The 27021-nt window shown below is 41.8% G+C and overlaps 1 protein-coding gene across 12 annotated transcripts in view; it reads right to left on the bottom strand.

The window, feature by feature from the left end:
- Positions 1–224: 224 nt before the first annotated feature.
- LTBP1 (latent transforming growth factor beta binding protein 1) overlaps positions 225–27021 on the bottom strand; it is a 456910-nt gene continuing 430113 nt past the window's right edge. For all 12 annotated transcript variants that reach the window (XM_070379745.1, XM_070379744.1, XM_070379747.1 and 9 more), the window contains 3 exons: positions 6678–6800; positions 2365–2514; positions 225–1211 (listed from right to left, as the gene is read on the bottom strand). In XM_070379745.1, the coding sequence (XP_070235846.1) occupies positions 1030–1211; positions 2365–2514; positions 6678–6800 (455 nt within the window). In that variant the 3' untranslated portion in view covers positions 225–1029. The remainder of the gene's footprint in view (positions 1212–2364; positions 2515–6677; positions 6801–27021) is intronic.

Consider the following 27021-nt stretch of genomic DNA (forward strand, 5'->3'; position numbering starts at 1 on the left):
ATGACCTTCTTTAATGGTCATTAGCTCATTTAAAAATACAGTCACAGTACTGAGGGGACATGACTCAACATGAATTCCGGGGACACAATTCCACCCATAACAGTATATAACAAATTTAACAATTAACCTGGAAAAGACTCCACATTCATAAAAGACCATTGGTGGTGGGGTGGATAACTGGTATGCATATGCTCATTGACATAACTCTGAGGTAGAAATTTTCTAAAAAAATGGTGATTTATTTTGCTTTAACATACAGTGGTAAATATATTGGGATCATCAAGTTTTTAAAAAATTTGCTGGTCCTACTTTATACATTACAATACTAATGTAAGCTCATTCATTAGTTCTTCCATTTCAATGTAGGAAAGGGATCCAATTAACACCTACTAGCAGCTTGGCTAAGAATGGACATTAAAATCAGACAACACGTCGTAAATATAAAGTCCTTTTCTCCAAATGTGTATAAAAGTTTTGAAACAATCACCGCCTGCTCCACAGGACAATTTGGATTTTAAAAATCTTCCAGACCTGGAATAGCATAACCCTGTGTAACATTACTTATAATAAACAATATTTTATCGAAGACTTTTGCACTTGACATTTGAAAAAGAAACTAGCCAAGGAACTGCATGACCAAAAAATGAAAATCTTATAAAATATTTCCACCACTATTTAAATGCCAGATTTAATCAAGCAATAGTAAAAAATATCAAAACAAAAACATAATAATACAACCTTCTGTTTAAAATAACAGCACTGTTCTGCCTCTTTTCCACTAAATTTTACATATGAACAGACTATATATACTGTTTTGTTTTGTTTTTTTTTTTTCAGAGAAATGTCCATTTGGTCTGTCACACCACTCAGGCTCACACTGAATCCTTTCCCTTCTGAGGATATACAACTCCATGATGTTTCCGTATTTCCAGCATTTTGGGTTAGGTGCAGTGTCTGAAGTATAATACATTTCTCTTTCTCCTTTACACAGTGCAGAGTATACAGGCTTAGGTTATGTTAGCTTCTCTCTTACTCCAGGTCACTGTCTTTTTCTAAATTCAAGGCAGTATTCAATGGAGTGCAGTAGTTTGGCTTGTCAGAAGGTACAAAGCCCGGCAGGCACACACACTTATAGGATGCTTCGGTGTTGATGCACTTGGCATTCTTGCAGAGAGACATCCGGTTGTTCAGCTCATCACATTCGTTGACATCTGCAGTAAGCCAAACCACGGAGGTAAGCAAGCTTTCCCATCACTCCGGGAGGAGAAACAATCAACAGCTTACCTGAGGCCCTGCCTAAACACAGCCGGCTATTCCGTGCTCTCTCCACGGTAAGCTGTGTAGTCTTTCCTCTTACTGTCTGTTTATGCAAGGTAAATATGACCTTCTAGATCGCAAAAAGGGAAAGAAATTCTAGAATCCCTTGGATACTCCCCTGTTATCTGACATGGACCATTTGACCATAAAGGGACCATTTTGTCAGCTTGAGTTTTTATAGTCAAGAAAACTAGAACTATCTTACTTCTAAATCCCTTTCTGCAGATGTAGAAGAGCAGTTAGGTTGTCAAGAGAAATACAGAGCCTCCAAGAAGCTTGTCTCAAGGCTTAAGTTACTTTCTTAGATTTCTTTCCACAGGAAAGAAAGTCTTTTATGCCCCTGAAACACGTGTAACAACCTGGGTTACCTATTTTTGGACCACCACAGACTGAGACTAACAAAACTGAAGTGGGAAAACTACAGGAGGGAGAAAAACAGCCACAAAAATAGGGGAAAAAAAAAACAACACCCTGCAGTCAAAGGTCTTTCAGCATGGAGGCCAGCAGGCTCAGGAACACAGCATCAATTACACAGGAAGGAAAAAAACCCCATTTACTGTTCTCTTAAAGGTAAAAGAGAATGCTACGTGAGAGTTTTATTAAAAAAAACAAACAAAAACACTTTCTCCAAAATGGAAGCATTTTCTTTTTCATCTATATGTCCCTCATGCTGGCATCAGGTGTTCAGGGAAAACACTGTTTGCTACTGAGTCAAAAGCTCAATTTAAAAGTGTCTAATTACCCCAAATGTTCTGGTGTTTCCTCCATATGTACCATTTGTATGAATTCTTAAGTACTTCTTTAAAAATCAGGGTAAAATATACAGAACATAAAATTGACCATTTTAACCATTTTTGAGTGGATAGTCCAGTGGTGGTAAGTACCTTCACATTGTTATACAATCGTCACCACCATCCACCTCCAGAATTTTTCTCATCTTCCCAAACTGAAACGCTGCAAATCTTTAATGTACTAGACTACATGATGTCCAGCCACAGGGCGTCTCAGGAAAAGGATGATTTCCCATCAGATACACATGGCTCTTACCGACACAGGTCATCTTGGCCATATCCAGGTGATACCCATCAAAGCAATCGCAGGTGTAGCCTTCCTGCACCCTGACACAGCGACCGTTTTCACACCCATTGAGGATGCCACATTCTTCCGCCTGCAACTCCTCAAAGCTGTTCAGAAAACCTGGAAGGGAACAAACAGGAGGCAAGGAACAAATCTTCATCCTCTTAACACCAGTTTTAAAAACATGATTTTAAGGTTATGGTTCATCATACATATTTCCAGTACCTTAAAGATAGCATTGAAATTTAAGCGAATATATTTGTACATGATATTAAGTATTTACAGTTACAAACTTAGTATGTTGTACAGATTAGCCCCACATTTTGAATTCTGATGTTCTGAATCAAAATCACATAATACAGCATGTAGGTGTGTGTGTGTGTATGTGTGTGGGTGTTTTTTTTTTTTTGCCTTTAGTTAACATCTTGTCTAAGATTTTAAGTTTCCCAAGTTCTCAGTAGGGCAAACGTCAAAACATCTTTCAGGATGGAACCAATGGAATTCATGATCAGTGTAGGTATTTGCTAAGAGGCACGAGCATTGGAGGCAGCTCTGTTTGATTGCGTGTTCCAAGAGCAGAGAAAAGCCAGGCTGGCCTTGCCTGAATAAGGCCTGTTTGTTTGCTCTGGCTTTGGAAGGAGCCTTACAAAAGGGCCCTTGGGGGATCAAAGGCTAAAGGCAGTTAAAGGGACTCCAAACATCCTGATAAATGAGAAAAATACATCATACTTCTATTGAGAAAACCCAAAAACTTTTTTTTAAGAAAACAAAGACGCTCTTGTTTAGTTCTGAATCAGTTTAAAGAGAGAGCCAGTTTAGCAATACAAAAGCAATGTAACCAGGTGTTAAGAATATTTTAGTTCTCTTTATAGAAAGGGAAGTTGTAAATATAAATTTATGATGACCCCAAAACATGTGGCCTTTCATCCTCTCCCCTGCTTCTGAAGCTACTACCATGGATTAGCTTTCAGGGGGAAGAAAAAAAAATCTCCCTAGGGCCAGAACTCGGAGAAGGCAATGGCACCCCACTCCAGTACTCTTGCCTGGAAAATCCCATGGATGGAGGAGTCTGGTGGGCTACAGTCCATGGGGTCGCTGAGAGTCGGACACGACTGAGCGACTTCACTTTCTCTTTTCACTTTCATGCATTGGAGAAGGAAATGGCAACCCACTCCAGTGTTCTTGCCTGGAGAATCCCAGGGACAGGGGAGCCTGGTGGGCTGCCGTCTATGGGGTTGCACAGAGTCGGACACGACTGAAGCGACTTAGCAGCAGCAGGGCCAGAACTAATTGGCCTTTGAAGTAATTCTCCAGTGGAACTGCAGGGGGCAGCAAAACATCATTGCTTATGCAGCTGTAAGATCTAACATTATTTTACAGCATAGGGTTTTTTAAAATTAATTGAAGACTAATTACTTTATAATATTATTGTGGTTTTTTTGCCATACATTGAGGTGGCTTTTTACATGTCCTGAGGTAACAATGTGGGGTAAAAAATAGAGCTAGTGAGTTAACCAATATATAATTTCATTGTAATTGATTTAAAAAAAGCAGCATCTTAGACATGGAATTGTTAAACTGTCTCAGAAATGTACATCAGGACTTGTTCATTGGGTTGGCAGCATAGGGGCAGAAGGAAGTATAAAGGGAGGGATGTATGTGTGTGCATGTCTTGGCTAAACTGTAAGAATACATTGTCATTAATTCAATGGAAGTATACCCCCTTGCTAATACTTTAATAGTTTAGACTGGATAATGAATCATCTTAGAAGCATTATATTAATACTTTGTTGTTTTATCTTTAATTGAACATTAAGGGAAAGCAGCGTTTTATTCATACCTCTGCCAATATCATTATTTAGAGACTTATTGCCATTTTTGTCTTTTCTGAAATTTTTACCAAGAGTAGCAAGATTTTATATATATCTATATATATATTTCCTTCCAGATTGAGTTGGTATAGTGTATCAAAATACTCATAGCTTTGGGACATTGAAATGGTAAATATTCATGCGTGTGTAAAAGCATGATACATAACTATATGATTTTAATTACACAAAAATGGATGCTTAGTTATATAAACACACAAATGAGACTTGAAAGGACACAAACAGTAAACTGCTTGTGACTAAGGATGACTTTGTTTTTTGGTTTCCTATAATACACAAGTAAACTTTTAAGAAAGAAATAAATTAAAATTTGAAACTCCTACACACACATTAAACAGACTCCCCAAAATACTTCTACAGGACTCCGAAACACCAGCAAAGCACACAGCCCTGCTCTAAATCGTTCTTGCTACCTATTTGTGTAAACGAAATTTTACTGGAACACAGACAGCCTCACCGGTTCACTAATACCTGTCTGTGGCTGCTTTCCTAATAGCAGAGCAGAGTTGAATATCAGCCGCAAAGAGACTATATAGTATGCAAAGCCCACAAACTTTACTGTCTGGTCAGCTATAAGAAAAGTTGATCTCTAACTTAAGGTAACACCAGTCATTAGCTCAACTTTCTTAAACAGAAAGACAGGACAGGGTGGATCACAAGGTTGGTAGAAATCTCAGCCTCTTTCACTACTTACCCTGTCTTCAGCAGGGGCAAACAACCTGCAATCCTGAGCAGAGAAACAGGAGCTGTTTCTCTGTAATTCACAAGAACTTTAAAGGCCATTACATAGTTAAAGCTGGGGTCCTGCAACTGCATCACAATTTCCTATGTTGCTAAATAGAAAATTGGTCTGATACCACTGTGTTTATTTTTTAACATTTGTAATGGATTTTTTTTTTTTTACATTTTAAAGCAATGACAGCATTTAAAAAAAAAAAAAGGTACATAAGCCAATACCTAAGCCAGAACATTTCAACATTAAAATTTGTGGCATCTGAACTGTAAGGCATTAGAGGCTACACACACAAGCATGAGATTATGTCAGTTACATATAGATTTACCCTGTTATTTTGGATTTATCAGGCAGGCAAAACTGTACTTTTTTCAATTTTAATATTTATTCTCTTTTTTAAAGTGTTTACTGACCTATAACATATACACAGAAGTGTAGAAATCCTAAGTGCACAGTCTTATAGCCGCCAATGTATTTAAGCATATTTCTTGAAGTAGGACATGGTTATCTGTGGTTGATTAAAAGAAATAATCTAAGGTGTTAGAAGTTAGGATAGTGGTTACCCTGAGAGGATAGCTGGGCAAGGGCACCAGAGGCCTTCTGCATACTGCCAACGCTCTACACTCACTCAGATCTAGAAGACCCAACCTCGCTGGTTTAATAGCATGCTGTTTGGAAATTTTAAAGCAGTTTTAGGTCAGCTGAGGGATCAACATACTGCACCTTTCAAAAAACAAAAGGAAAGAAAGGAGGGAGGGAAACACTCTTGGACTCGGAACAGAAGCAGCTCCAGAGGCAGCCATGAAGCTCGTACTGCTGCTCAGGACACAGATCATGGCTAGTCTGCCATGTGCAAAGGTGATAAAAAAGAACCGCCTCATCGTATTTTATGATGTCAGCACTCTGGTCTGCAGGGTGTGGGCCGGGCACCTGGAGTATACTGCCGTCGTCCCATTCGGGAAGGCAGACCGCCTCCTGTCTACTGATATCGCAATTTGTACCATCCCATTTTTCGGACTTCACGTAACTCATCTGTTATTTGCAAGCTCTGGTCTCTTCCACAGACACATTTAGCTTGTGTGGCTCCCCTCTCCAGGACACTCCGGTGGTACCTTCAGGCATTTACTTTCTAAATGGGAACAGGATTCACACATACACATTCCACCTCACACTTAAACTCTGCTCACAAATCCAGGAAAAGCCATCACACATCATCATTTCTTACTTAGTAAACCCGTCACAAATGAATTCTAAAAATTCATCTCTGACCAGGAGAGAGCAACTGTTTTACTTCCCATTTAAATGCTTGTCAAGATACAACCAAACTATTAGGAAAACTCTGCCCCTTAAGCGAGGCCACCACTTCAGGGGTAAAGAAATGACTTTGTCGTGGAAATTATAGGAAGATGATTTTCTGTAAAGAAAATAAACATACAGCGTTCCCAGCAGTGAGACTCTTAATATGATCCAGTGCTTCTCAAACTTGAGCGTCCATAAGGATGACTCAGAGGGTGGGTCTCACCCTAGTTCCTGACTCAGCAGGTCTATAGCATCACCCACAAACCTGCATTTCTTACAAGTTCCCAGGCACTGCATTTTGAGAACCACTGACTAAGCTTCAAAACCACAATCTAGTTTCAGAGTAAAAAAATGTTGCTTACGGTCTCGAACAAAGTAGGGATCAGCTTCGGGAGCATACTGTTCACTGAAGTCAACCAAGGCATCCCGTCCATATGGCCGCCGGCGTCCCGTGACGGGGATGTTACACAGCTGGGCATAGTCGTCTACAAAAGACAGGACAAAAACCGTGACACACCATCACTGTTTGCTCACACGTGGGTGCGTTCACCCACCGTGTGCCCCTGCCTCCCACGCACACTCCCGATCCTCAGACATCTCAGTGTCCTTTACGGGTGCTCTGCACACCCACATACGATTCATACTCTACAGCACAATTAAGACTCTGAACATAGATGCCAGTAGTAGCTGAACAGTTGGTAGAATGCATTCCAGGAGAGTAAAGAACTGAAAAATCAAACCATCGGAGAGTGCAGCAAGCCTTTGGAAGAATGGCTTTATCTGAACCCATCAGGGGTTTTCATCAAAACATTTTAAATGTATAAAGCAGTCATTTTTACAGATACACATTTTCCCACTCACTGGAAACAGAAAAAAAAAAAATTTCTGGTGATCTAAAAATGAGACACCAAGCAAGGATGCTACTAAGTACCATTTGAATTTAGTGGGTATGATTATACTTCTCAAGACCTGGTCCTTCATTATAACAGTGATAATGAAGTAATGGCTCTAGTAATAATAGCTAATAGTTGTATAATGTTTGCTCTGTGCCAGCTACTAAGCACTTAAAACATTAATTCATTAAAATATTTACACCATCCTATGAAAAACTATTATCCACATTTTATCAATAGGAAATAGAAGCACACAGTGGTTAAATGACAGCTGGTATGAGGCAGCACCATATTTGATCTCAGTCCAGCGGCTCAAGGTTGTACATGTAACATTTCTTCCTCTCCTACACCTATCTCAGCTCCTCTGTAATCTCTGTCCTTGCCTCTTCTGAACCTTAGCTAAATTCATCTGCAGTTACCACTTCTTGAGGCCATTTTCCCTTATCCATGGCCAACTTAAGCCCTTCCTTTAGTCCTTCTCACTGGACCCATCCAGCACATGGGATCTTGGTTCTCCATTTGTCATGAAGTGATCACCTTTTCACTGCATTTCGTGGTCCCAGGCTCTTTCCTGTATGTTGGTGCAGAATTATTCAGAAGATCTAGAAAGGAAAGCTTTAGAAGAGACAGCTTCATCTTCTGAATGCACATTTTACAAAAACTATACTGCCTGAGGACTCACCCTAGCAGTCGGTGAAAATTCTGAGGCTCCCCAGATGTCAACAGCTGTACCAGAACTGAGAGCTGCGGGTCAGCCAGCCCCAGGACTGGCTGGACACTCTTAGGGCCGCCACACAGGTGACAGCCACAAAAGGCAGCAGCCGCACTTGCCTGGACCACAGATTGAAGGAGCTTTCCTCTATTTTGCTTCCTTCCATAACAAAACTAAAGCAAAGCACTGATGCAAGAGGGTGAATTCTCAAGGCTTTCTTCCATCGCCCCTCCTCAAAGGGGTCAAAGGTGTGTGGGTGTGTGTGCACATCCATGCATATGTGTACACACCTACACATTCTCTCCTAAAGTGAAAGAAGGGAGTGTAAAGCCAGAAAAGATCCTGAACCATCAGACATGGCAGAATTATGGTTGTCCCTTCTTACAAACTCTCCTGGTGGGAAGCATTCCAGGAACAACACCCCCTCCCCGCCGCGACTTCCCATGCACTCTTCTATGAAATCATTTCATAAGAAGTATTAATGTTATTAAGGAGAAAGCTAAACCTGGAAAAAGACCCTTGACTCACAAAAATAAAGCTTCAAACAAAGAGAACACAAATGGTTGTCAGTTCTGCTTAAAGTCTGAAAGGGAAGAATAAAGGATTTCCCTGTGAGGGCAAGATCACAGAAATGTTTACAAGTTTGACACACTGAGGTCATTCGTGTTCTCTTATCTCTTTTTATATACATTTGTTGTACATCTGAAAGGGAGACTCAAGATTTTATATGCAGGCCACAGCTGTGATCAAGAGTAGATATTAAAATTAATTCGCGTTCGTATTTTGTAAACCTAGTCCAGAGATGGCTGAGCAGCACACTCCTCTCCGGCACCTGGTGATGAGGCCTGGAGCATGTGGCTTTTCCCCTAGACCATGCAGCCTCCACTCTCCAAGCTCTCACCATCTAACATCACAAAAGGAAGGGATCAAATTGGGGAGGAGTGGAGGAGGAACGGACTTCTGTTCCTATGGGATGTTTAGGAACAGCTTCCTGGGAAAGGTAGTACTTCATGAGTGGGATTTACTTCATAGAAGCTATCTGGGATTTTAAAAAGCACTTACCCAAAGGCAGTGAAGAGGAACTAAAGAGTCTCTTGATGAAGGTAAAATAGAGTGAAAAAGCTGGCTTGACACTCAACATTCAGAGAACTAAGGTCATGGCATCTGGTCCCATCACTTCATGGCAAATAGATGGGGGAAAATGAAAAGAGTGGCAGATTTTATTTTCTTGGGCTCCAAAATCACTCCAGATGGTGGCTGCAGACATGAAATTAAAAGATGCCTGCTCCTTGGCAGAAAAGCTATGACAAACCTAGACAGTGTATTAAAAAGAAGAGACTTCATTTTGCCAACAAAGGTCCATATAATCAACACTGTTTTTTTCTAGTAGTCATGTACGGATGTGAGAGTTGGACATAAAGAAGGGTGAGCGCTGAAGAATTAATGCTTTGGAATTGTGGTGCTGGAGAAGACTCTTGAGAGTCCTTTGGACTGCAAGGAGATCCAACCAGTCAATCCTAAAGGAAATCAATCCTGAATATTCATTGGAAGGACTGATGCTGAATCTCTAAATACTTTGGCAACCTGAGAAGAGCCAACTCAATGGAAAAGACCTTGATGCTGGAAAGACTGAGACCAAAGGAGAAGGGGGCGGCAGAGGATGAGATGGTTAGATAGTACCACCAACACAATGGACATGAATTTGAGCAAACTCTGGAAGATGGTGGAGGACAGTGAAGCCTGGTGTGCTGCAGTCCATGGGGTCACAGAGAGTCAGACCCAACTTAGCAAATGAACAACAAAAACCCAAAGGCGTCACAAAAGCAACCTATGAGCTATGTTTGGGGACCACCAAGTGGTTCTTAAGGAAGGCTCTGAATGTGACCCAGGCTGCAAAGGGAAGCAGAGGATGGTAATGCGGGTGGGGGGACCTTTGGTGTTTGCTGCTTCCTCCTTCCCTCCATCCCTGGATATGTGTTTTTCCCTCAACTTCCTAGAACTTACTGTCCTTTGCTGCTTCACATTCTCTACATATTAACAAGCCAGATGTCAAGGTAGTTCTGGTGAGTTTTCAAAACAACACTTCTGTGTTAGATGTACTCTTTTGTATTTGAAGATGACCTGCAGTCCCCTCAACACTGGGGCATGCATTTTGAGTTATTTTTCTGGGAGCATGAATGGGTCTGTTCTAATCCATCCATGCTGCCTCTCCCATTGCACGCATCCGCTCTCATTCTTGGCCAGGGTCGAGGTTGACATGAACAGTGGGTAATGGAAAGAACCTGGGCTTCCAAGGCAGAAGCAGGAGTTCAAGTTCTGATTGTGCTACTTCACTTTCCAACTTAACAGTTGGAAAGCAACTTAGCAAGTCTCAGTTTCCACATCTGTCACATGGGGATAATTCCTATTTGCCTCTGTGTTAAAAATGAGATGAGGGACCTCCCTGGTATTCTGGTGGCTAAGACTCCACACCCAATGCAAGAGGTGTGGATTACATCCCTGGTCAGGTAACTAGATCCCACGTGCTGCAACCAAGAGTTCACACGCCACAAGACTCTGCATACCAGAACTAAAAGAGCCCGTATACCACAAGGAAGGTCAAAGATGTACGTGCCACAGCTAAGACCCAGTGCAGCCAAACAAAAAATAGGTATTTTAAAAAGTGAGATGTTACATAATTGTTCATGAATTCTGAAGAACCAAGAAAATGGAGGTTACGGTTTTTTCTCTTTAGGTAAAAATCACTCGAGGCCCTGCTGAACATCTGGAAGTAAATGAGGATTTTCAATGACAGAATGATTGATAGAAATCTTAGTGTCAGCAAAACTTCAAAGGTAGTTGTCAATGGTCTAAGAATTGCACAAGAAATTACGAGCAATGAAAGCACAGCCTCTAGCTGTTTTTAGATATTGTTTCAAGATCAAGAATTCTTAAATAGATGGAGGGAAACTCCAACTCAGTAAATAAAGACGTCCTCATGCATTTCATCTCAAAAACTAATGACTGTTTGGGAAAATTTAATCACTTGGTCAGACAGGGATAAGGTATGAACAACAGCACATTTTAACACCAGACCAATAGAACACATAATACAGGGGAAAACTGATGTTCAGCAGTTGTTAGTATATGCTTCAGCCTTTCAGGAATGCCTCGAGTGGCTGGCAGGGACCTCGAGGGACCAACTGGACTATCATGGAATTTTCTAGTGAGTCCTGGGTAAGGGCACATGCACCTTTTTAACATGTCCTGGGTCTCTGAGCATCCCAAGCCACAACCAGAACCCATCGAGCTTGGAGGTACTTCACCTTGTTCATCCCTAGGGTTGGGTCATGGCTACTGTCCAGTTTGGGGAGGCAGTGAGTTGTGGTTGGCTGATGGCATGGAGCCCAGGAACAGCAGATCTCTGAATTTCCACAACTCCTGATGGGAGCCCATGAGAATCTCTTGGCTGCCATTTCATCCAGTTCAACATGTAAAAATGAACAGATTTTTTTTGTCCCTAAGGCAATGGCAGCCCACTCCAGTACTCTTGCCTGGAAAATCCCATGGATGGAGGAGCCTGGTAGGTGCAATCCATGGGGTCGCTAAAAGTCGGACACAACTGACGACTTCACTTTCACTTTTCACTTTCTTGCATTGGAGAAAGAAATGGCAACCCACTCCAGTGTTCTTGTCTGGAGAATCCTAGGGACCGGGGAGCCTGGTGGGCTGCCGTCTATGGGGTTGCACAGAGTCGGATACTACTGACGTGACTTAGCAGCAAAGTCTTTTACCTTCTGCAAGATATTCCTTATTTAAGCAGGGTACTTAAGAGTACACCTTACTTAAGAGTTCATATGGTGCAACAAAGACTGAAGATCCTGCATGATGCAACTAAGACCCAGCACAGCCAAATAAATACAGATTTGAAAAACAACAACAACAAATTAAGCACCTAGTTAAGCACCATCTAGTTGTCTGGGGCTAAATGCAAAGAAAGAGCTTGTACTTTGCACTGCAAAAGTCATTTCTTTTTTATTATGATGAATACAAGCAAAATTTTATTCCACTACTTTATGAAAAGTCAGTGTACCATCTCTAGAGAGTCACATTATGATCTGGATTGCTTTGTTTACTCTCTACTTTTAAAGAATAACCCTTTGCATTTTATACATTTCAATTAAAATTTTTATGGTAAAAAGCCATTGCTGGGGAAGGGGAAATTCTCCCTCTGCCCCTCTTGAATTCTTTTGACTGGTCTAATAATTAAACTGATACAAGACAGATTAACAGGAGAAAAAATAAATCAATCTGTACCTATGGAGGTCTCATCGAAATAAGACCTCCAAAGTAAAGAAAGCAGGCTGTTTTTTGAAAACCAGTTTTAGACAAATAGACAATTATTTGTCAAGACTTAACAAAACAAATCTTAACCTTGAATTCCCTAACTGTGATGTTAAGGATTTCTTTTGCTGCAAATGCCATTTCGAGGACACTATACCTGTCCTACCAGGATCTAGCTGCATATGAACATGAAAAGAAGGAGAAGTGGAAACAGTCACACCTCAAAGCCCCACTCATTGCACTCCTCACCTCGGGAGGCATAGCTGTTAAGCTCTTGATCGGAGCTTTGAGTGACACACGTGGGATGGTGTGGGCCACCACCGCCCACGTGGTCTAAACAAGATCCAGGCCATGGCTCACACTCATCTCCCTGGCATGGCAGATTCACATGACATATGATGCCACTTTGATTTTAAATGGGAAAAACAAAAGTTAAAAAATTGCCCCCTGGAGCCAGGAGGTCTGAGGCCCCCACTGTCTACAGCAATAGCAAGCACATATCCTGGCAGGAAATCTCCATTCCTTTTGACAGACACATCTGCAGGGCTGGTCTGGACAGTCACATGTCACAATACCACTCTGGCATGTGAGGACATTGGGAGGTGAAGTCTCTGACTGAGGCAGATTAAATTCAGCTGCTATTAAAAATGATGAAGAGGTTGTATTTTGTTCTCCACACATCAGGGCTGAAAACCGAGTGCTCTGAAGTTTCAAGTGCATCATTTTCAAATAAAGAAGTAAGGCGCAGCAGCTGCATGGTGCAGGAGCGGCCAAGAGGAGCTACCCCATGCCTAAACTCATGGGCGGTAGTCGAGAGGAGATACCCCACGTCCAAGGTAAGGAGCAGCAGCTGCGCTTTGCTGGAGGGCATGAAGAGATGCCCCATGTCTAAGGTAAGAGAAACCCAAGTAAGACGGTAGGCGCTGAGAGGGCATCAGAGGGCAGACAGACTGAAAACACAATCACAGACAACAAGCCAATGGATCACACGGACCACAGCATGTCTAACTCAATGAAACTAAGCCATACCATGTGGGGCCACCCAAGATGGGCGGGTCATGGTGGAGAGGTCTGACAGAACGTGGTCCACTGGAGAAGGGAATGGCAAACCACTTCAGTATTCTTGCCTTGAGAACCCCATGAACAGCATGAAAAGGCAAAAAGATAGGACACTGAAAGATGAACTCCCCAGGTTGGTAGGTGCCCAATATGCTACTGGAAATCAGTGGAGAAATAACTCCAGAAAGAGTGCAGGGATGGCACCAAAGCAAAAACACCACCCAGGATGTGACTGGTAATAGAAGCAAGGTCCGATGCTGTGAACAGCAATATTGCATAGGAACCTGGAATGTTAGGTCCATGAATCAAGGCAAATTGGGAATGGTCACACAGGAGATGGCAAGAGTGAATGTCGACATTCTAGGAATCAGCGAACTAAGATGGACTGGAATGGGTGACTTTAACTCAGAACACCATTATATCTACTACTGTGGACAGGAATCCCTTAGAAGAAATGGAGTAGCCATCATAGTTAACAAAGAGTCCGAAATGCAGTACTTGGATGCAATCTCAAAAACGACAGAATGATCTCTGTTCATTTCCAAGGCAAACCATTCAATATCATGGTTCCAAGTACATGCCCTGACCAGCAACGCTGAAGAAGCTGAAATTGAACGCTTCAATGAAGATTTACAAGACCTTTTAGAACTAACACCCAAAAAAGATGTCCTTTTCATTATAGGAACTATAATGAACTATGAATGAACTAGTTCCTAACTATAGGAACGTTTCATTACTGGAACGCAAAAGTAGGAAGTCAAGAAACACCTGGAGTAACAGAAAAATTTGGCATTGGAGTACAGAATGAAGCAGGGCAAAGGCTAATAGAGTTTTGCCAAGAGAACGCACTGGTCGTAGCAAACACCCTCTTCCAACAACACAAGAGTAGACTCTACACATGGACATCACCAGATGGTCAATACTGAAATCAGATTGATTATATTCTTTGCAGCCAAAGATGGAGAAGTTCTATACAGTCAGCAAAAACAAGACCGGGAGAAGACTGTAGCTCAGATCATGAACTCCTTATTGCCAAATTCAGACTTAAATTGAAGAAAGTGGGGGAAACCACTAGATCATTCAGGTATCACCTAAATCAAATCCCTTATGATTATACAGTGGAAGTGAGAAATAGATTTAAGGGCCTAGATCTGATAGATAGAGTGCCTGATGAACTATGGATGAAGGTTCATGACATTGTACAGGAGGCAGGGATGAGGACCATCCCCAAGAAAAAGAAATGCAAAAAAGCAAAATGGCTGTCTGAGGAGGGCTTACAAATAGCTGTGAAAAGAAGCCAAAAGTAAAGGAGAAAAGGAAAGATATACCCATTTGAATGCAGAATTCCAAAGAATAGCAATGAGACATAAGAAAGCCTTCCTCAGCAATCAATGCAAAGAAATAGAGAAAAACAATAGAATGGGAAAGACTAGAGATCTCGTCAAGAAAATTAGAGATGCCAAGGGAAGATTTCATGCAAAGATGGGCTCAATAAAGGACAGAAATGGTATGGAACTAACAGAAGCAGAAGATATTAAGAAGAGGTGGCAAGAATACACAGAAGAACTGTACAAAAAAGATCTTCATGACCCAGATAATCACCATGGTGTGATCACTGACCTAGAGCCAGACATCCTGGAATGTGAAGTCAAGTGGGCCTTAGAAAGCATCACTACGAACAAAGCTAGTGGAGGTGATGGAATTCCAGTTGAGCTATTCCAAATCCTGAAAGATGATGTTGTGAAAGTGCTGCACTCAATAGGCCAGCAAATTTGGAAAACTCAGCAGTGGCCACAGGACTGGAAAAGGTCAGTTTTCATTCCAATCCCAAAGAAAGGCAATGCCAAAGAATGCTCAAACTACTGCACAATTGCACTCATCTCACATGCTAGTAAAGTAATGCTCAAAATTCTCCAAGCCAGGCTTCAGCAATACGTGAACTGTGAACGTATTCCAGATGTTCAATCTGGTTTTATTTATTTTTTCTTGATCACACAACTTTATTGACTCTCAAGACAAACTTAGGACATAGGCATAATTTTCTTTTTTTTTTTTCTTTTTTTAAAAAATTTAATTTTATTTTTTAACTTTACAATATTGTATTGGGTTTTGTCATATATCAAAATGAATCCGCCACAGGTATACATGTGTTCCCCATCCTGAACCCTCCTCCCTTCCCATACCATCCCTCTGGGTCGTCCCAGTGTACCAGCCCCAAGCATCCGGTATCGTGCATCAAGCTGGTTTTAGAAAAGGCAGAGGAGCCAGAGATCAAATTGCCAACATCTGCTGGATCATAAAAAGCAAGAGAGTTCCAGAAAAATATCTATTTCTGCTTTATTGACTATGCCAAAGCCTTTGTCTGTGTGGATCACAATAAACTGTGGAAAATTCTGCAAGAGATGGGAATACCAGACCACCTGACCTGCCTCTTGAGAAACCTGTATGCAGGTCAGGAAGCAACAGTTAGAACTGGACATGGAACAACAGACTGGTTCCAAATAGGAAAAGGAGTACATCAAGGCTGTATATTGTCACCCTGCTTGTTTAACTTATATGCAGAGTACATCATGAGAAACGCTGGGCTGGAGGAAGCACAAGCCGGAATCAAGATTGCCGGGAGAAATATCAATAACCTCAGATATGCAGATGACACCACCCTTATGGCAGAAAGTGAAGAAGAACTCAGAAGCCTCTTGATGAAAGTGAAAGAGGAGAGTGAAAAAGTTGTTTTAAAGCTCAACATTCAGAAAACGAAGAGCATGGCATTCGGTCCCATCACTTCATGGGAAATAGATGGGGAAACTGTGGAAACAGTGTCAGACTTTATTTTTCTGGGCTCCAAAATCACTGCAGATGGTGATTGCAGCCATGAAATTAAAAGATGCTTACTCCTTGGAAGGAAAGTTATGACCAACCTAAATAGCATATTAAAAAGCAGAGACATTACTTGGTCAACAAAGGTCTGTCTAGTCAAGGCTATGGTTTTTCCAGTGGTCATGTATGGATGTGACAGTTGGACTGTAAAAAAAGCTGAGTGCTGAAGAATTGATGCTTTTTAACTGTGGTGTTGGAGAAGACTCTTGAGAGTCCCTTGAACTACAAGGAGATCCAACCAGTCCATCCTAAAGGAGATCAGTCCTGGATGTTACTGGAAAGACTGAAGCTGAAACTCCAATACTTTGGCCACCTGATGCGAAGAGCTGACTCTTTTGAAAAGACCCTGACGCTGGGAAAGATTGAAGGCAGGAGGAGAAGGGGATGGCAGAGGATGAGATGGTTGGATGGCATCACAGACTCGATGGACATGGGTTTGAGTAAACTCCGGGAGTTGGTGACACATAGGGAGGCCTGGTGTGCTGCAATTCATGGGGTCGCAGAGAGTCAGACATGAGTGAGCGACTGAAGTGAACTGAAGGACCAATCCATATGCATAAAGGAAAATGGGTCATATATTTCTAGGTGTTTTTCCTACAGGCCTCCACATGTATTATTAATTGATGATGGTGTTTGGAACACATACACACCCGGATGTGGAGGGAGGAGATGGGGAGAATGAAGATTTATCCTAATGGCTGCTGAGCCAGCAGTATAGTAGGCATTTTTCTTTGAAATTAGTGAAAGCTATGGAATTAGATAAATGTTGACCATTTACAGAACATACTGTCCAATACCGAGGACAGAGGAAGGAACATCAAAGAGGATTATCCTGGCAGTGCCACAGCTTATGGAGTGAAGACATCTGTCTGCTTATGCTCATTCTCAGAGAGTAAACCCTTACCAGCAGTGCCTGCGGAACAGACAGCAACCCTGCTCTTCTGATGTCAAGGCCTGCCGAGTTGGGAGAGAAAACTGGGTATCCTAAAAAGAGAAAGGACCCGGAGTCAAAGCCCTGAGTTCTAGTCCTACTGCTTCCTGTTCTTTGGATTGGAAACCTTTCTCTGAGCTTTATCTACTGAACATAGATTATGGTACGCTGCCTTAGCAGCATTAAAGGAAATTTATTGTTCCATTCAGTGATTGACTCACTCACTCATCCAACCAGAGGCTGAGAATATTAACAGGCAGAATGGGGTTTGGGAGGAACAGGAAGGATAAAATGACAGGACTCTGACATATGCGATAATGCATGAAGAAGGGGCAGTGCCTGGAGTCAGTCAGGAAGAGCTGGGGAAGGTTTTGCCTTGGAGGTGAGCATCTACAGAAGTGGGTCAGCCAGGTGAAGAGGAGGAGGGATGGTGCCTCGGAGTCCCAGGCATGTAAAATGGATAAGAAAGCCTCGGGAAAATGCAAGGAGTATGCAGACACTGTCTGCTACAGACCCCTGCTAAAGGACAGTCAAAAAAAAAAAAGGGAAAGTTAGTTAACGTCCACTATTATTATAGCACTGGTGTGCCAGGTGCTATATACTTTTGCACACACTTTCACCTTTATTAATTTTTTTTGGTCACACTGCATAGCATACAGGATCTCAGTTCCACGACCAGAGATTGAACCCATACTGCTTGCAATGGAAGCGTGGAATCCTAACCATTGGACTGCCGGAGGAGCAGAATCACACACTTTTCCCTTTAAATCTCAGAATCTTATGCAGTAACTGTAATTAGCTCCTTTTGTTTCCAATAAGAAAGCTAAGGTTTACAGCAAAACTGTCCTAGATTAGTTGAAGGATTTGACTCTTAGTCTGCCTGCAAAACCATGATCTTTCTGTTCCACAGCTGCCCTTCTGAAACCCTGAGAAGAAAATTATTAAATACATTCCTAAGACTGTAAGCATCAGGTGAGTACTCAGTTTGGTAATAAGCATCTGTGACTATAATTCCGGGGAGAGTAATAACCATGAATGCTGATGAGCTCAGCCCCACCAGAGTCAGCTTTATCATTAGCAGGATTTATGTTTATTGAATTTGCTCGATTTATTAGGTGAAAGAGATCAAATTGCTTAATGTTCAATTAAACTGTGCTTGTCGAGGACAGGGAAGTAATGAAGTCTAAAGTCTTGGCAGGGTTTACATTCTGCGGGACTCCTGTGAATGTTAAGGCTCTAAGGAGACTCACAGGCCTTCGACCCATCAAGTTCCTCCACCCCCAACCTTCACCCAGGGCTGCCCCTTCCAAGTTCAGTCACTCTCAGCGTTTCCCATCACATTGCTGTTTATGTAGCCAGACGCTAACTGGAGACAGAGATTTGTTGGGTATGAACGCCAAAATAATGGAGGTTCCATTTAGAAATAATTTCTAAAACCTGGATTCAACATTTATAGACTTGTAATAGCATTAAATTATGCCACACATAAAGACCTTAAAATAATGATTGATAACTTATGAATTTCTTATGAAACCTGCATGAAAAGTTTCCCCCATTTCTAAGTAAATAGGACTTTGGAAATAAAACATTAAATCTTGCATTGAGACAATCTCAAGAGATATTAGCAATGACATAACTTCTAAAATTTGGTAAGAGACAAGCCTGGACAATACAATCAACAGGCAAATGGGAGAAAAGTTCAACATGTTAATTTTCTAAGCTGATCTATTTCATATTTTTCCAACTGGAAGGACATAGGAACCGTTTCATTTCCTCCTTTCTTACTCGTTAAGTACCACTCTGAAGTGACAATCTGAGAAGTCAATAATTAGGAAAAACAAACATTATATGGAAGGAACACATTTTGATTTTTCTTTTTTTTTGCATTAACCATGTAAGAATTATTTTTAAGATTTGAGCTATGTGTGCGCTTAAGAATAAAGGGTAGAAACTTCCCTGGTGATCCAGTAGCTAAGTCTCCGCACTCCCAATGCAGGGGGCCTAGGTTCAATCCCTGGTCAGGGAACTATATCACATGTGCTGCTCTAGGACTTAGAACGCCGCAACGAAGACTGCAGATCCCATGTGCCCCAACTAAGACCCAGTGCAGCCAAAATAAATACATATTAAAAAAATAAAGGGGAGGTTACACAACATAGGGAATATACTAAATGCCACTGAATCATTCACTATAAACACTTACATCATGTGCATTTAACCCCAATTAAAAAATAAGAAAAATGAAAACTTTAAAGTCCAGTATTCATCTAACTTTTCTACTTTTAATTGGTAAAATGAGAAAATAAGACTAGGTAATCTCTAAGGTCCTTTTCAGCTTACATATTCTACAATTCTAAGCAGAAAATTTTTTCTATTAGATTGCAAAATATTGGGAAGACAGTTATACAGGAGGCAGTGATCAAGACTATCCCCAAGAAAAAGAAATGCAAAAAGGCAAAATGGTTGTCTGAGGAGACCTTACAAATAGCTAAGAAAAGAAGAGAAGCTAAAGGCAAAGAAGAAAAGGAAAGATATACCCATCTGAATGCAGAGTTCCAAAGAATAGCAAGGAGAGGTAAGAAAGCCTTCCTCAGTGATCAAGGCAAAGAAATAGAGGAAAACAATAGAATGGGAATGACTAGAGTTCTCGTCAAGAAAATTAGAGATGCCAAGGGAACATTTCATGCAAAAATGGGCTCAATAAAGGACAGAAATGGTATGGACCTAGCAGAAGATGTTAAGAAGAGGTGGCAAGAATACACAGCAAAATTATACAAAAAAGATCATCATGACCCAGATAACCATGATGGTGTGATCACTCACCTAGAGCCAGACAGCCTGGAATGCGAAGTCAAGTGGGCCTTAGGAAACATCACTACAAACAAAGCTAGTGGAGGTGATGGAATTCCAGTTGTGCTATTTCAAATTGTAAAAGATAATGCTGTAAAACTGTTGCACTCAATATGCCAGCAAATTTGGAAAACTCAGCAGTGGCCACAGGACTGGAAAAGGTCAGTTTTCATTCCAATCCCAAAGAAAGGCAATGCCAAAGAATGCTCAAACTACTGCACAATTGCACTCATCTCACACACTAGCAAAGTAACGCTCAAAATTCTCCAAGACAGGCTTCAACAGTACGTGAACCATGAACTTCCAGATATTCAAGCTAGATTTAGAAAAGGCAGAGGAACCAGAGATCAAATTGCCAACATCTGTTGTATCATAGAGAAAGCAAGAGAATTCCAGAAAAAACATCTATTTCTGCTTTATTGAAGCCAAAACCTGTGACTGTGTGGATCACAACAAACTGTGGAAAATTCTGAAAGAGATGGGAACACCAGACCACCTGACCTACCTCCTGAGAAATCTGTATGCAGGTCAAAAAGCAAAAATTAGAACCAGTAATGGACAATGGACTGGTACCAAATCAGGAAAGGAGTACCTCAAGCTGCATATTGTTACCCTGCTTATTTAACTTCTATGCAGAGTATATCATGTAAAATGCTGGGCTGGATGAAGCACAAGCAGGAATCAAGATTGCCAGGAGAAAGATCAATAACCTCAGATATGCAGATGACACCACTCTTATGGCAGAAAACAATGAATAAAGAGCCTCTTGAAAGTGAGAGAGGAGAATGAAAAAGCTGGCTTAAAATTCAATATTCAGAAAACTAAGATCATGGCATCCAGACCCATCACTTCATGGTAAACGGATGGGGAAACAATAGAAATAGTGACAGACTTTATTTGGGGGGGCTCCAAAATCACTGTAGATGGTGACTGCAGCCATGAAATTAAAAGACGTTTGCTCCTTGGAAGAAAAGCTATGACCAACCTAGACAGAACATTAAAAAGCAGAGACATTACTTTGCTGACACAGCAAACCTAGTCAAAGGTATGGGTTTTTCTAATAGTCATGTATGGAAGTGAGAGTTAGACCATAAAGAAAGCTGAGCACTGAAGAATTGATGCTTTTGAACTGTGGTATTGGAGAAAACTCTTGAGAGTCCCTTGGACTGCAAGGAGATCAAACCAGTCCATCCTAAAGGAAATCAGTCCTGAATATTCATTGGAAGGACTGATGCTGAAGCTGAAATTCCAATACTTTGGCCATCTGATGCGAAGAACTGACTCACTGGAATGATCAAGATTAAAGGCAGGAAGAGAAGGGGAAGACAGGGGATGAATGGTTGGATGGCATCACTGACTCAATGGACATGAGTTTGAGCATGCTCTGAGAGCTGGTGATGGACAGGGAAGCCTGGCGTGCTGCAGTCCATGGGGTCGCAAAGAATCAGACACGAGCAACTGAACTCAACTGAAATCTGTCATTGAAACTTGTGGAGTGCCTCTCAGTCACGTGATCAGTGCATGCTCAGTCACGTGATCAGTGCCTCTCAGTCACGTGATCAGAAAAAAAAAAAGAAACTTGTGGCTGTAATATGAAGTAATCACCACCAGAGGGCACTATAGCCTGCACGTGGTCTCACATGGGCGTTTCCAGAGGATGACTGACAATCATGAAATTGATTGCACTGTCCGTAAACATGGACAGTCTAACCTCATTCATTTTCCTGCTGAGGAAACTGAGGTCCAGAGAAATATAATGATATTCCAAAAAAGTCAGGATAAAATTTCAAAATATTGTTTTTTTAATAAAACTAAATTATTAAATTAAAAATAGCATATTGAAAAGCAGAGACATTACTTTGCCAACAAAGGTCCGTCTAGTCAAGGCTATGGTTTTTCCAGTGGTCATGTATAGATGTGAGAGTTGGACTGTGAAGAAGGCTGAGCGCCGAAGAATTGATGCTTTTGACCTGTGGTGTTGGAGAAGACTCTTGAGAGTCCCTTGGACTGCAAGGAGATCCAACCAGTCCATTCTGAAGGAGATCAGCCCTGGGACTTCTTTGGAAGGAATGATGCTAAAGCTGAAACTCCAGTACTTTACCACCTCATACGAAGAGTTGACTCATTAGAAAAGTCTCTGATGCTGGGAGGGATTGGGGGCAGGAAGAAAAGGGGATGATAGAGGATGAGATGGCTGGATGGCATCACTGACTTGATGGACGTGAGTTTGAGTGAACTCCAGGAGATGGTGATGGACAGGGAGGCCTGGCATGCTGTAGTTCATGGGGTCGCAAAGAGTCGGACATGACTGAGTGACTGAACTAAACTGAACTGAAGGGTAAAAATAATTGAGCTTTACATTTTGGAACTGTTCGAAACTCTCTTGATTAAAATCCAGAAGTATAGATCTCACGGTTATGAAATATATATATATATACTGCTGAATCATCTGAAGAGCACCGTCTAGGTAATTAATGTAACGTGAAAGCACCACCAGAGGAGCCTGGCGGGTTACACTCCACTGGGTTGAGAAGAATCGGACACTGAGCACACACACAAACATAGTAAGTGGAACAGATCTGTATTTCACTTATTTACAGGAAACGCAATGAACCTGCAAATCAAAACTGAACTATTTTCAGCTCTGTAACTCTTGGTTTATAACTTGCTCTTACATTGCATTTATCTTCATCTGAAGTGACTCTTCTTACCTGCCCCTCTGATTCAGAACCAGATGCAGTCCTCGTAGCTCTTCCTTCTGTCAGTGACTTATTTGGCTACTATGGTAGGCACTGTAATTATGTTGTGAATGGTAACTTCTAGGGTTGAACAGTGTACAACCAGCGTAACTGTCCACAACAGCCACTGAGACCCAAAGCTCAGACAGAAGCATAAAGGAAAGCATTCTTGTGCCCTCAAGCCTCCCCATGAGCTCATCTTTCGTAATTTCTTTAAGACACTGTGTTACTGATGCTGAGCAAAACAATTATCATCCTAGTTTCTGCTCCTTGCAGATTTATGCCAACTCACTTCATAAGCACTTCCTAGATGCTTTCCTCCCAGTCAGTGGGAGGTACAGTCTATCTGCATGAAGGGGGAGGAGATAAGCTTTCCCTCATCCTTCCTCTGCCAAGCATGCCTGCTCTGGTCCTGAGGTGAGCACATAAAAGGCATGGGCAGCCAGCGGTTTTATTCCAGCCATAGCTGTCTTAAAAGGTCAGTTAGGAAAGGGTCAAAGTAAACACACCGTTATTTGACTTCAAAACCTCAAACAAAGGATCGGGCTTAAGCAGTTACATACAGTGGTTGTTCTCACAGCTCATTTTCTTACAGTACCTTTCAACTATTAGTGAAGAGAGAGAAATGCAATCTGCAAAGTTTATTTAAAATACGTGAAAGTAAAGCTTTCAGTAAAGAGCAAATCAACTCATTCAGGGTAACACCAAAAAGGCATTTCTAGAAAATTGAATGCCTATTCATAATCTCTGATTTCAGTTTTAAATGGCTAAAAATTTGATTTGAGGTCAGTTAGATTGCTTGTTAATGAAAAATAAAAAGTGTTGCTTTTTGTAATTGGATTTGATTCGATCCCTGGGTCAGGAAGATCCCCTGGAGAACAGAATGGCTACCCATTGCAGTATTCTGGCCTGGAGAATTCCATGGACAGAGGAGCCTAGCAGGCTACAGTCCATGGGGTTGCAAAGAGTCAGACACGACTGAGCAACTCACTTTCACTGTTCATTTACATGCATGTCTTATTTTCTCTACTTTAGCTCTACATTATAAAGATCCTAATAGATCAGTGCAAGTTATCCTCCAGTCAGAATATTTTCAGTAACAAAGCATGGCCCAATACCTTCTTAGCACTACAAGTAGTATATAGCTCTTAAGACAATAAGCTTTGAATAAAATGGATACTTCAAAGTTCAAATCATACACAAAGTAAAATTTCAGAAGTGTTCTTCTTATCAACTTTCCATCTGTCCATCAAATTCCCCCCACATTTAACTGTCTTATATTGTTGAGGCCACTGAGACAACAGCTTCAGCCTGCTGGTCCTCCTCAGCTAGCGTCCGGAACCCTTGCTGACTCATTCCCACTCCAGGGAACTGGGTTTGCAGTCCACTTCCAGGACACTCCTCCCAAGTTCATTCGCCAACAGTTTAGCAGGAAATGGAGTAATTTTTCCCCCTGTATAAGAGGTCCACCCCACCTCCGCCTTTTAACTTTCCTTGCTCTGAGACAAACTGCGTTTCCTTTGCTAGTATGTTTCTAATCAACGACTACCATGCGATCATAACCTGAACATGACTTACTTGCTCAGGGCTTTCTCTAATGCACCTGCCTAAGACAATGTTGTTTCAAAAACCCCATATTTTGGCTTCATTTCAAGTGTTCTTCTCATGCACAGTCCCTATTTTCGTGCCTGGCCTTCGGGTCATTCGTCCTGTTTATTCTCTCCCCTTCACAAGTCCAATGTTCCTTTCCTGGTGGAGCGTTTACTGTCCCACCTCCTCCCTGCGTTTCTCCAGCATACATCTGGGGAAGGAGAAGAACTACACTTCACTCCAAACCGAAAATAAAGGCCCTTGCTTAAGTATGTATTTGTACAGGATGGTAATGGGAACTGCAGAAGGTCTACAAAAGGCAAATATTTTCTTTAGCTGGTTCTCAATCTTTTCTTCAATCCCAGTTGTGATGGCTAATGAAAGAAAGAAAGTGAAGTCGCTCAGTCATGTCCGACTCTTTGCGACCCCATGGACTGCAGCCCACCAGGCTCCTCCGTCCATGGGATTTTTGAGGCAAGAGTGCCATTTCCTTCTCCAGGGGATCTTCCTGACCCAGGGATTAAACCTGGGTCTCCCGCATTGTAGGCAGGTGCTTTTACCGTCTGAGGCTAATATTATGTGTTAGTCAGGCCATGGAGTGCCCAGATATCACTGTTCAAACATTAGTTTGAGGTGTCCCTGGTGGCTCATAAAGAACCCACCTGCCAATGCAGGAGGATGCAGGTTCGATCCCTGGTCAGGGAAGATCCCACATGCTGTGGGGCAGCTAAGCCCATGCACCACAACTGAGCCTGTACTCCAGAGCTGGGGAATTGCAACTACTGAAGCCTGAGTTCCCTAGAGCCCATGCTGCACAGCAAGAGGAGCCACCACAATGAGAAGCCCGCACAGCCCAATTAGAGAGTAACCCCCACTTGCCACAGCTAGAGACAAGGCCATGCAGCAATAAGATAGAAATAAATATATGTTTTTAATGTTTTGGGGTGTTTCTGGAATGGGATCAACACTGACATTGGTGTGCTTGAGTAAAGCAAATTACCCTCCTCTTTCAATGGGTTGATGGCTTAATTAAAACAGAAAGACTGGCCCTCCTCTGAGAAGAATTCCACTGCCCAACCACCTCTGCACTTTGGGCTCCTTCTACAAAACTAGCTCTTCCTAATAGCTTCTGACCTGGAACTTCAGTTCTCCTTGGGCCTCCACAGCATCAGGCCCCTCTACAGATTTTGGATTTGCCAGCTTCTATAATCACGCCAAAGAATGTTCAAACTATCGCACAGCTGCACTCATTTCACACGCTAGCAAAGTAATGCTCAAAATTCTCTAAGCTAGGCTTCAGCAGTACATGAACCATGAACTTCCAGATGTTGAAGCTGGATTTAGAAAAGGTAGAGGAACCAGAGATCAAATTGCCAACATCTGCTGGATCATAGAAAAAGCAAGAGAATTCCAGAAAAACATCTGCTTCATTGACTATGCTAAAGTCTTTGACTGTGTAGATCACAACAAACTATGGGAAATTCTTCAAGAGATGGGAATACCAGACCACCTGACCTTCCCCCTGAGAAATCTGTATGCAGGTCAAGAAGCAACAGTTGGAACCAGACATAGAACAATGGACTGGTTCCAAATTGGGAAAGGAGTACGTCAAGGATACATATTGTCACCCTGCTTATTTAACTTATATACAGAGTATATCATGCAAAATGCTGGGCAGGATGAAGCACAAGCAGGAATTAAGATTGCCAGGAGAAAGATCAATAACCTCAGATATGCAGATGACCCCACCCTTATGGCAGAGAGTGAAGAACTAAAGAGCCTTTTGATGAAAGTGCAAGAGGAGAGTGAAAAAGTTGGCTTAAAACTCAACATTCAGAAAACTAAGATCATGACATCCAATCCCATCATTTCATGGTAAACAGATGGGGAAACAATGGAAACAGTGACAGACTTTATTTTCTTGTGCTCCAGAATCATTGCAGATGGTGACTGCAGCCATGAAATCAAAAGATGTTTTCTCCAAGCTATGACCAACCTAGACAGTGTATTATAAAGCAGAAACATTACTTTGAAGACAAAGGTCCACAGAGTCAAAGCTATAGTTTTTCCAGTAGTCATGTATAGATGTGAGAGTTGGACCATAAAGAAAGCTGAGCACCGAATAATTGATGCTTTTGAACTGTGGTGTTGAAGACTTTTGAGAGTCCCTTGGACTGCAAGGAGATCAAATCACTCAGTCCTAAAGGAAATCAGTCCTGAATATTCATTGGAAGGACTGATGCTGAAGCTCCAATAGTTTGGCCACCTGATGTGAAGAACTGACTCATTGGGAAAGACCCTGATGCTGGGAAAGATTGAAGGCAGGAAGAGAAAGGGACAACAGAGGTTGAGACAGTTGGATGGCATCACCGACTCAAAGGACATGAGTTTGAGCAAGCTCCAGGAGTTGGTGATGGAAGCCTGGCGTACTGCAGTTCATGGGGTCGCAAAGAGTTGGACACGACTGAGTGAGTGAATTGACTGATAATCTTGTGAGCCAGTTCCTTAAAATGAATGAATTTAGCAGTCAGTCAGTCAATCTCAATCTCACTCTCTCCTATTGGTTCTGCTTTTCTGGAGAACCCGGACTACACCACCAAGCTGTCCTTACTGGGACAGGGGAAGTTTGTCATTGTTGCGCTAGGCAATCTCAATAAGGTGAGCACATACCTTCAGCAGAAGGTACCCGATTCTTGACAGGAGTTATGATCCCTGGGTTGGGAAGATCCCCTG

The sequence above is a fragment of the Bos mutus genome, chromosome 11, assembly GCF_027580195.1.
Source record: "Bos mutus isolate GX-2022 chromosome 11, NWIPB_WYAK_1.1, whole genome shotgun sequence".
Classification (NCBI taxonomy): domain Eukaryota; kingdom Metazoa; phylum Chordata; class Mammalia; order Artiodactyla; family Bovidae; genus Bos; species Bos mutus.